Raw genomic sequence first — 11,324 nt, 5'->3', positions numbered from 1 at the left:
CATATTGCTTAAACTGAAAATATCATGTTAGGTATTAACTTGAACTGTAACATTATGTAAGAAACATATATCATGGCCTATTTGGCAGGGCCTATTTGAAAAGCTAGCTGCACTTTACACACTTTAGAGTCACATTTAAGGAGTTCTTAAGTCACACTTAACTGATCAAAAACAGGATAGATACAAAATTGAAGGCATGGATGGGTTACAATGCCTTCAGTTACTTCAGATAATGTTCACATGACATTTTACAGCTCAGCATTTATTGTTTCTTTCTCAGAAGAGGTGTGAGGGTAATTGTTTTATGATCTCAGCGGTGCCTGTGTGAAGGTTTCTCCACAGCTCTCTGGTGAAGATGAAAGCCAGGTGTCAGTGAGAGGAATTCCTGCAGCATCTGTCCTGGCCCTGGCCAGAGGTCAGGAGAGAGACATCAGAGGTCCCGCCTGTGCCCCTGGAGAACCAGAAACACCACCAGCTCCACCTTTAACCCGACAGCTCCCTGGGGCTAAACATGCAGGTGGGACAGACATGTCTGAGAAAGGGGTCCGCACTGCCCACGCCATTCGCCTCTCCACTGCAGGCTGACAACCAGCTGAAACAAGGACAGGTCTGGCACTCCACATAACTCTCACTCGAAGAGGTTATGAAGATCACTATTGCTGTTGTAAATGCTAGTATTCCCTGCCTCATACCCATTAAAGATCAAGCAATCTCTTTCTAACAGAAGCCATTACTGTACTGATCAAATGTTTAGCTTTATTTTAAACCATAAACCAAGCTTCTATTATATAAACTTCTAGAGATATTACAAAATGTTTAAGAGGACATCATACCAGGCAGAAATTGACTCTTTATCCAGTGGCGACAAAGTGTTAAAGATATTTTACCAGCACACCAGTGATTCCAAACAGTGTACAGTATAGGATCAAATGGCTGAAAGATAAAACAATTTCTAGAACCATGGCAGTCTACATAAATTTCCCCACATTCACAGTTGCTGCTCCTCCACATGGGAACAGAGTCTAACGCTGAGTGTATTCTGCATGAGAGACAGGATTGCAAGTTAAGGGAAGCCTTGCTGTGCTATACTGTTCTATGCTAAGGTAGGTAGGACTGAGCTGTGCTGAGACAAGCTGAGCTGAGCTGGGGTTAGGCGAGTCATGTCCAGCTGTGATGGGATCGATATAGTAGTGGAACAGAGGAAAAACCAGCTGTCAAACAGTAAATGAAATGAAATAATCTTGGTGGCAACAAAGACAAATGACCCAGTTGACCCCACTGTGGGATATGTCGGGGGAAATGATAACTCTCAGCATGTCCCCAGCAGCATGCGACACATTATTTTAAGATCAGGATCCATAAATTACCATGCCATGTAAATAGAAACCCTTTCAAAAAACAGTACTTTGTTAATGGAATGAAAACACCAAGCCTGTCAACCCTAACACTATGGAATGGTTATTTTACCCACATTTGCAGATATAGATCGACACAACAGGAGTGCTGGCGCACACACTTAAATGACTTTGAAGTCTGGCTGTACTGAATCTGGATCTGCCATGATCTCTTTTAAAGTCCTGCACCACCTGCCTGAAGAATGCCTGCTATCCGGTGTTAGGGAGACTCTGATGTAGAAAAACATGTACTTTCATGGTACCTAATGCACAACAGCTGGGCGTTGAGTCATCTTCAGATTAATTCCAGGGCAGGAGAGGTAGACTCTTCTAGTCTAGATTGGGAAAGGTAAATGAAAACACGTGGATATGAAGCAGAGAGAGAAAAGATAGGATTCATGGTGTTTAATCTACAGTATACTTTAGATCATTTAGAAATTGCAGGTTTCAAATGATTTTGCTTCAGACCACAAACCAGACTCCCACCCCTGCTGAAATGTAACTTCACCCTTTAAAAGAACACTTTAGGTCAGGAATGAATGAGCCCTATCATTATAGATTGAATCAATTAACTTTTATTTGATATAGTGGCTTTTATGGTGCAATGGCACAGAGTATACAAGCACTCTAGAAAAAAAAGGAGAATGGGTGGTGAAACTCAGAAAAAGGGCCACAAGAATAAAGTTAAAACAAACAAGAAGGAGAAGAAAATCAAGAACTATATTCTGATCTCAACTATCCTGCTGAAAGAATTTCCTAGCAATTTGGACATTTTGGAGAAGTTTCTAACCTCCTGGCCACAGGTCTCATGCAGAGAGAGGGGTGACCAAGGTGCAGCTGCAGAGGTGGTGGTGGGGTGTGGGAGCGATGGGGATCACGTATGGTATTTATAGTGTTTAGGAGAAGAAATGATGTCAGGATGATTGCTAATTACTGACAGCCTGAGTCTGATTGAACTTGATTGTCGTCATCCCTCCTGAACGTTTGTTACAGACTCCATTAATTTAGAACCAACACATATCATCATGCACTGCACAAGCTGTGACAGAAAATGAATTATGATAAGATGTTCTTAAGAGTTTACTTGTTCAGTACTTAGAGGGAACACTCCATGCTATCTGACTAAAAGGAGCTTAGCTGAGAAACTGGTCTCCTTATTTGGTTTGGTGGTTTTAAAGCTAGTTAAGAACTGGCCTTCTGAGACCTTTTGAGCTCAATAGGCACCAGTTAATAAGAAGCTGTTGCCTTTCATGGGACTTGGTGCTCTTGAGCCGTTGTAATCCATCTTCATACATATCGAGCAAGGGATATTTGGCAAACATATCCTTTTGATATTACCTCACTGCAATTCTTCTTCAGACTTGTCATCTTGTAAAATTAAATGCGAGACCCACTGGGATCTGACAACAGGAGTTTATCCCATGTATTGGGTCAATGAGGTAAAACATTAAAAATTACTGGATGACATATCCCAGAATGGTGTGGGCATGGTAAAAAAAACACAGAAATCCCTCATAAGTCCTTCCCCAGTCCAAGTGTCCCAGCGCTAATAAATGATCTCATAAGTTTTTGGCATGATAGGACAAATCATCAAGAGCATCACAGCTCAAAACCTGTCTGTCTTACAGAAATTGATGCTGGGATGAGAACAGCCTGCTTAACCACCCCACACTCTTTAAGCATCCTGTTAGTCACTCTTGGCCCCGCTGTGCACTTTTACAAATCTTTCCCTCTAGGAGACAAACCTATCCTATAGACTTGATAGTAAACCTCAAAGTAAATAAGAAAAGCATCACTTGCATTAATGACACAATCAGTATAAATCAACAGGAGCATCTACTTTGGCCATGATGTTTGTTTACCTTATTCACTTCACTTTTGATTTCCTACATTCTGACTGAATTGCAGCACAACAGAGCAGCGGAAACATGGGCCCCAAAGTGGGGCGTGGGGTCCCCCCTTGCGGCCGTATCACTCCACAGCCTTGCTAGCAGGGGGGCGGAGCTCGGAAACATTCCGGTGCCCCCCAGCTCTCCATGCTTCTGCACGAGCTGTGCAGGAGAACCACAGTTCAAACTATACATCACAAGGACCAGGGCAGCAGAAAACACAGGAGCCAGACTTTATAGAGAAAAGAAGTTTATTGGGAATCCATACAGCAAGTGAACAGCACCTTCTTCTTCCTCTCCCGAGGATTAGTGGGACAGAGGGGAGGGGGATAGAGGGTGTGGGGTGGGGAAAGGAGGGTTCCCAGTGGGGCACAAGAAAGAGGGTTCTTGTTTCAGGAGATGAGGGTACGACACGGGCTAGCGGAGAGGCATTAATTAACCCTGGTCCAAGAGAACCACATTGTCTTCTGTGTTTTTACTGCAGAGCTCAAAATGGCTTCACTGAGACATTATCTAGACTTTAGTAGTTCAGGTGGGTAGCTGCGTCAGCATGCGTAGGCTACAAAGGAACAAGTAAAAGGTTTATTTCATGCTGAAAAAAAGAAGAAAGAGAACACAACGTTTCGGCCGTGGAGCCTTCTTCAGGTGCCTACACCAGGTCCACACCTGAAGAAGGCTCCACGGCTGAAACGTTGTGTTCTCTTTCTTCTTTTTTTCAGCATGGAATAAACCTATGACTTGTTCCATTATCTAGACTTGTATACTAAGAGCTAGTATTCTCTAGTAAATCTCTGCTTACTGATCACTTGATCAGCACAATCAATTCTGCAGAAGTGTGGCTCTCTGGGATCAGGGATGCTGACCACTGTGCAACAGGGATGGGGGGACATGATCTGGGGGCTCATGACTTGATCTCCTTGGTGTCGGAGCTCTGCGACACCACCTTCCCATCCACCATCTGCGTCACGGTCACTTTGGTTTTGATGGTCTTTTGGTCTTCGAGTGCGTCCTGGAGCCTGCACAGAGGAAGACGAGCACGGGACAGTTATTACGGGATGGGCAACATCCAAAGATCATGCATCCGAGCGACGCACGGCCCAAGCACTTGGCTGCTGTCCCCCATAACCAGGTGTTATGAATATGGTCAGTCTTTTGCCCGATTCACTTTCTGACCTGTGCCGTTTTAAAAACCCAAAATTCGCTTTTCACGGGTGGCGATGGTGCTGGTTATTTTACTTGTACAAATGTGATTGGTTCCACACCTTTACCATGGTTTTCCTTTTCCTTCTCTACAAGTCTATCTTGGGTTTTACCACGATTTTCACTCTGCCTTACAGCACTAGGCCATGATCACACCATCCTCTGCACCAGTTTTACAGAAGCGCTGTGTGGTACAACCACACCACGTCAGGATTCTTGTTTTCTGCTACTAATGGCATCCCCAATGCGCAGAGCAGAAGTGCCTCAGAGAAATCGTGATTAAACAATGTGAAAGCAAAAGTGTAAAGCGCTCAAAATAACCAGGCGAAACACCCCTTGTTGGACAGCTCCTACTGACCAACGAGAGACAAGTTCCAGACCTCTGATCAGGAGAGGCGAGCGCGGCTCCCTTACCTGAAGTCTCCGCCGTCCAGCAGGCGCCTGTAGGTTGCGATCTCGGCCTCCAGCTTCATCTTGATGTTGAGCAGGGCCTCGTACTCCTGTGCCTGCTGCTGAATGTTATTGCGCAGCTGGCCCAGCTCCCCCTCCAGCTGCATGATGATGGTGTTGTACTTCTCCATCTCCATGTTGTAGCGCAGCTCGGTGTCGCGGAGTGTCCCCTCCAGGGAAGCCTTCTGCAGAGACCGGAGGCAACAGAGCACATGAGCACGTCTTGTCAAAGTTTTAACTGCTATTCAAACCTGCAGGAAAGCGAGCTCTGGCTAAACTTGTCAAGATGAACTTGTCCTTGTCAGATCAGCCTGAAGAGCTGATGAAGACCATGACCCCCGGAGACGTGAGCCCTCTGCAGGTTGGCGAACATGGAGGCTTCACGTTGCACATGTGATTACTGATGCCTCCATCAAGGGTGGCAGGAGGGAAGTCCTTACCAGGCTTCTCTGAGACTCCAGCTCGATCTCCAGGGCCTGGTACTGTCTGCGCAGCTCGGTGACCTCTGTGCGGGCGCCCTGCAGGGCCTCTGTGTTCTGGCTCATCTGCACCTGCACTTCTGTGATCTGGGAGCGGGAGGGAAAGAGACACACCCCTAGGGCATCAGACGCAAGGACAGTGGCTGGATTTGAATTTTGTGATGGAATCCAAGATTCGGGCTCATCTATGCAGGACAGAAGACAGTTTGCATGTTTGTGTAGAGTGTCTGTTAATGCTGAGGTCCACCTCAAAGCTCTGTAAGTGAAGTTACAAATGGGACTTTAATCAGTACTAAACTAAAACAAGAATTCAAATGAACTGGATGAAAATAACTAGGAAGCAGTTCTCCTCACGAACTGTCTGATGAGGACTTTGAGTCTCTAAGCTTCAGACAGACATGACAGGCCTCCAGCCATTATCCCAGGCTCCAAATAAAAGGACAATTATACTATACGAATGTCTTATAATTGGACTGAAGGGAAAGAGGATGGAGGTGTGTGAGCCAGGTACTCTTGCCTCCGCCCAGGTATGAGAAATTACAAAGTGATCTGAGAAAAAGAGACCCTTGGTACCTGAGTTTCGTGCCACGCCTTGAGCTCCTCCTGGTTCTTCTGTGCCATCTTCTCGTACTTGGCCCTCATCTCGGCCATGATCTGCGCCAGGTCCTGCCCCTTGGGAGCGTCCACATCCACCTGCACCCCAGACTGGGAGACCTGGTTGCGCAACTCCAGCACATCCTGCAAAGGGAAGGCAAGGGTCAGAGGCAGACCACAGTCATTCAGGTAGAAATCTTTCCCTAGAAATAGATCTATGAACAGTCTGGGCATCCATAATAAGGAACAGCAGACTAGACTAGACTAGAAGCAGCTATTGCCAACACTGCTGATATTGTCCCTCTCAGCTGGTGCCGCCTTACGTTGTCATGGTTCTTCTTGAGGTGGACAAGCTCCTCCTTCAGGGCCTCGATCTCACTCTCCAGGTTCATGCGGCCGATGTTGGTGTCATCGATGACCTTCCTCAGTCCGGCGATGTCGGCCTCTACTGACTGACGGATGGCCAGCTCTGATTCGAACCTGCAGGTGCACACACACACAGCCAGGTCAGTAACATACAGGGGGCACAAGCTGAATCTCCTAAACCAGAGTGCCTTGACTTGAGTCCTCAGGACATCTTCTGCTAATCCCACTGAACTCCTTACATCTAAAAAATAAATAAAAAACGATGTCTTTTTGGACAGAATGAATTATTTGCTTTTTTATTCTGCCTTTCATTTCAAAGGATGCTAGGGCCACTTTAAACTACCAAGCACTGAAATATAAAAGTGACTCCATCAGGCCCTACAGTATGTGATGTACAAGACTAAGTGTCCAGCTGTAGTTGTGTTTTGTAGTTGTGTTGTTTACATCTGTTCATGGTGTGGTGTTGGAGAGAGAAGACTTAACAAAGCAGTTTTTTGTTTTTGCATGCCCTGAACAGTGTAGTAATATTTTATGCATGTTGGTTTTCTGCCACATTTTGCATGATCTTGAACATTCCCTTTCTCTTAGTTACCCTCCCTCCTCTTTGCTAGGCATCAGTAAAGGGGACAGAAGAACGTACTTGACTCTGAAGTCGTCAGCAGCCAGCCGGGCATTGTCAATCTGGAGCACGAGACGGGCATTGTCCACAGTCATGTCAAACACCTGACGGGAAAGAGGAAGAGGAAGGTTACTTTGAGATATTTATACCTAATCTCAGAGTACATGTGGAAGTGCAATTAAAACCAAGAACAGGAAGTATGACTTTACCCAAAGGGTGGTAGGAGTGTGGAACAAGCTACCCGGCTATATTATTGAAGCCACACAATAATAGCCACACAAACAGCTGAATGAGATGCTTGGATCAATTAACTGGTATCTGAACCTCCTCTCGTTTGCCAGCTGTTCTTGTGTTTGCAAGTGTAAAAGCTGAGAGAAAATGGCAGAAAAGGCCTTTTATTTTTTAATTATTGTTTCTTTGTAAGAAAACCTCTCTTAGTTCTGAGCAGGCAAAGCAATCAGGAGCCGAAATAAATGCCTATGTAGTCAAAGCATGTGAAAAGTTAATTCATGCAGAACAAAAGCAAAACTTTAAGAGATAAGGAAAGAAATGTCCCGCACAATGAAACACATTCCATAAGCAATAGGTCACAATACACCTGACTTTGTAGAGATTGGATTAAAGTATTGGCACACTTGAGGAATTTTCTCAGTCACATCAAATTTTCTTTTGAAAAGTCATCGCATCTCCACCTCCAGAGTAAGTTAATTGACTCATACTATAGTGAACATCCACGATCTCGGGCTACAGCATTAAAACCTGGAAAAAAATATTCCAGCTCTGTGTGCTCCTGTGTGCACCTGTATGCTATTTTACACAATTGTATAGACTGTATGCTTATATGGCTACAGTGCAGCAGCTCTCAACATGGCTTGGTGTGACTAATGATACCAAACTGCACACCCGCTCATTTGAATCCTGCAGAGATTCACAGAGACATTTGTTTTGCATTTGGGGTGTGATAAGGGGAACAGTGCCCTGGCCAAAATACTGCGCTTTCAAAGCATTCTTTCGAGTTACTTGACTGAACGCTCCCCAGCAACAGCAGAATTCACAACTACCAAGTTTAGTCAAAAAAAAAATCTAAAGCATTCCTCCGGGATACTGCTGGCATTTTTCCCTCTCAGTGGACGTCAGTCCCTGGCGCTTGCTCAAAGACTCAATATACAGTAGCTGAGAAGGTTTGAACGCTTGTCTTCTTCAGCATCACTGCACATATAGCATGGCCCTGCAGTGAAGTCATGCAGTGTGATGGAATATTCTGGGTTGTAAACAGCTGAACTGAATAGTTTGCTTAGTCTTATGATTTTTAAAAATCAAACCCCTTTTAGTGAATGCAAATCCCTATGGACAATCCAGGACTCCGTGCTCCCGGACTTCAGTAAATCTTATATGAATCACTGAATGCTAGAGCAGAAGAGTGACACTATGTATACTTCATGGGCGAAGCCAACAAGATCTGAGCAGTAGTAGGTTAGTGTTGGCGATATGTGTGTTAACTTGTGCTGTCAGTACATTTGTGTGGTAGTTTGTATGTAACAGAGACAGATCTGAGACAAAAGGAGTGAGTCTCAGTGAGCCAAGTCATCCTCCATTTAAGACTTTAACAGGGCTCCCAGTCCTGGAGAAGGATTGTTTGTTTGGATTGTGGTTCACAGGTCACTGATATTGGTCTAAGGTGTGCCTAGATTGCAGTGAGCCAGGTCTCTTTTAGTCACTGAGCTTCCTGGTCCCAGCTCATGGAATGCATTGCTCAAATTACATGAGGGATTCTGCGCCTGTGTATTGTTTTTATGAAATCCAGCCTTCCCAGTTATTGTCGGAGCTGGGATGGACACTACTACAAGGCTCTGTACATCTACAGGAGAGAGAGGCCACAGGTGTGAGGTACAGAGTCAGGTGGAAGATGTGTCACACTTTAACATGTACCCAACAGGGCCAGATTCAAGCCAGTCAGATGAGACCAATACTACAGCTTGAGCTCCCAGATGCTCCCTGTGGGCTGCAGGCAGGTAAAGTGAGCTCCTTTCTGCTGACCGCTGGCCCCTTCTTTCACAGTTGGCCTCTGATGGCAAAACTGCAAAGTTAAACATTAATGAGCTTTCTTCACAGCCCAGCCAAAAGGCCAGTGTTATACTGTACGGTCTCTACATAAACCAACTGCAAAGGTAAAAAAAGACAAGAGTGAATATGCAAAGAGAGAGAGAGCAAAATGCCAGCCTCCTAAATTTTCTTTTACATATCCTTAGGTTATATTTTTAACTAGCTATATTTTAGATGGTATCGTACACAGTGCCTTACAAAGGCTAACACCAAAAAGGAATCTTAAGTGGTCCGCAAGCCTGCTCCAGTTAGTTATTAACCCACCAGAATGCTCTAAAAAAGATACTGGAAGCTAAGTTCACTTTTCCCAGTCCTACAGACTTGCACATGAACTGAAAGTGTGAGCTCAAGTCTGGCAGGATTACGCAAGCTTTAATAATAAAGATATTTAATCTCCATAAATGTCATTCAAAATGACTGTTAGGTATGTGGACGTGCTATTATCACATATTTTATCTTGTGATCTGTCTGTTGGGAGACTGTACATTTGCAAGTGAACCAACCAACTGTGGAGCCCTAATTGCAAAGTAAACCCCTGAACCTTCCTTAGGAAAAGTAATTGTGAGTATAAATTCAAATGATTGATGATGTTTGTCTTTGAAAATATATTGCGGTGCGAATACACTGTAATATAAGTTTCCCCCTTCTACAGCACTGGACCCACCCAAGTGTGAAAACACAATAATTTGTGGGGAGGGGGGTATTGACTGTTAATCATCACCTCTACTTAAAACCATTGTTTACTTTCAAACACGCAGACCTGCACTTCCTGCACTTTGAAACTTTATCCGCTTTTAAAGGCTTTATTGTTCTCTCACTGTATCCAGATTCACCGAGTTTACAGCAGAGATAAAACAGTGCAAAAACACTCTTTTTTTTTGTTCCAATGAATTAACCACCAACTAGGCTCTGTCTACCTCATGACTGTCTCTCAGGATAACAGTTCTTTTTAAAATTGACAAATTTTAAAAATTTGCAGAACAATCTGCAGAGTCTAGACATGCTGCAGCTCAAGGATCTATAAAGCACATGAAGACAAAAGCAGAATTGTTTGTGGCCTGACTCTTTTCGTTTCAAGAGGACAGAGGGGACACTGGCCCTGAAATAATGAGACAGTGAATCTTTCAGATTTGGACCTTCTCTGTAGATTCAAGACTTCCTATTCTTAAGGGAGGCTGAAGACTTACCGGTTCTCTTCCTGTCCAGATTTTTTATGTAGCTAAACCTTGGTCATGTGATTTTCTGCTTTGATCTTCTTGAGATACAATGCACTAATACACCGATACATTCTCTTTTATTTTCACGTGCAAAAGCACAACAGGGTAGATTTCAAGATAAATGATCAGGTGGTGGTTGGTTAGATTGCAGCCCCTGGATCAGTGTGGAGTGGAGGAGTCAGAGCAGGTTAAGGGAGAGCTCACCTTGCTTGTGTGAACCCTGAGAGCCCACCTCCGTTCCAACCCCGCACAGCATCCTCACCCCACTCCCCGCCCCCCACACCGCGGCGCCCACCCACCTTCTTGCGCAGGTCATCCAGGATGTTGTCGTAGTTGCTGTAGTCGCGGGCGGCAGGCCCCCTCTTCTCCAGGGCCTCCCGGATCTGCAGCTCCAGCTTGCTGTTGGCCTGCTCCAGGTTCCTGACCGTCTCCAGGTAGGAGGCCAGGCGGTCGTTCAGATGCTGCATGGTCTCCTTCTCGTTGGTGATCACCCCGGAGCCGCTCATCGACACCGAGGAGGAGAAGGAGCCCCCGCTCTGGAACCCCCCGCCGAATCCCGAGGAGCCCCCCAGGGAGATGCGAGACCCCCGGCCCCCGGCGCCCCCGTAGACGCTGGCGGAGCTGCTGAGGGGCACCGAGCGCTTGACCATCATCTGCGTGGTGCGGATGGAGCCGGCCGGCCGCATGGAGTAGGAGCTGGAGCTGAAACTCATGGCGAGAGAAGGGGGAGTCTTGGCTGGCAGAGAGAAAGAAACACAGGAGAGTGACCTGGAGTAGCTGAGGCACAGGGACACAGAGCAGGGGCTTTCTAAGCTGCCTGCCTTATACTCAGCGCTCAAATCTCCACCTCCAAGGCAGGCTTAGCACCACCCCTTCCCTCCCTCCTGCTCTCCTATCCAGCCCTGAAGGGAGAAGGGAGATTGTGAAATTAACCTCACAAAAAAGTGGCCAGTAAGTAAGGGAGTATGAGAGGGAGTGAAGGAGAGCCAGGACCAGAAACAAGAGCCTCTCCG

At 45.7% G+C, this 11,324-nt stretch overlaps 1 protein-coding gene across 1 annotated transcript; it reads right to left on the bottom strand.

Annotated features, from left to right (window-relative positions):
* Positions 1-3,516: 3,516 nt before the first annotated feature.
* Positions 3,517-11,125, bottom strand: krt18a.1 (keratin 18a, tandem duplicate 1). Its single transcript, XM_006629363.3, has 7 exons — positions 10,611-11,125; positions 7,013-7,095; positions 6,330-6,486; positions 5,986-6,150; positions 5,374-5,499; positions 4,898-5,118; positions 3,517-4,299 (listed from the first exon to the last, which is right to left on the bottom strand). Exons 1-7 carry the CDS (start codon positions 11,022-11,024, stop codon positions 4,185-4,187), a joined length of 1,281 nt encoding a protein of 426 aa, XP_006629426.1. The 5' UTR covers positions 11,025-11,125; the 3' UTR covers positions 3,517-4,184.
* Between the last annotated feature and the right edge of the window lie 199 nt (positions 11,126-11,324).

This window comes from Lepisosteus oculatus, chromosome 1, assembly GCF_040954835.1.
Source record: "Lepisosteus oculatus isolate fLepOcu1 chromosome 1, fLepOcu1.hap2, whole genome shotgun sequence".
Classification (NCBI taxonomy): Eukaryota; Metazoa; Chordata; class Actinopteri; order Semionotiformes; family Lepisosteidae; genus Lepisosteus; species Lepisosteus oculatus.
Note: the sequence above shows the minus strand (reverse complement) of the source record. Positions and strands in the feature narration are given on the sequence as shown.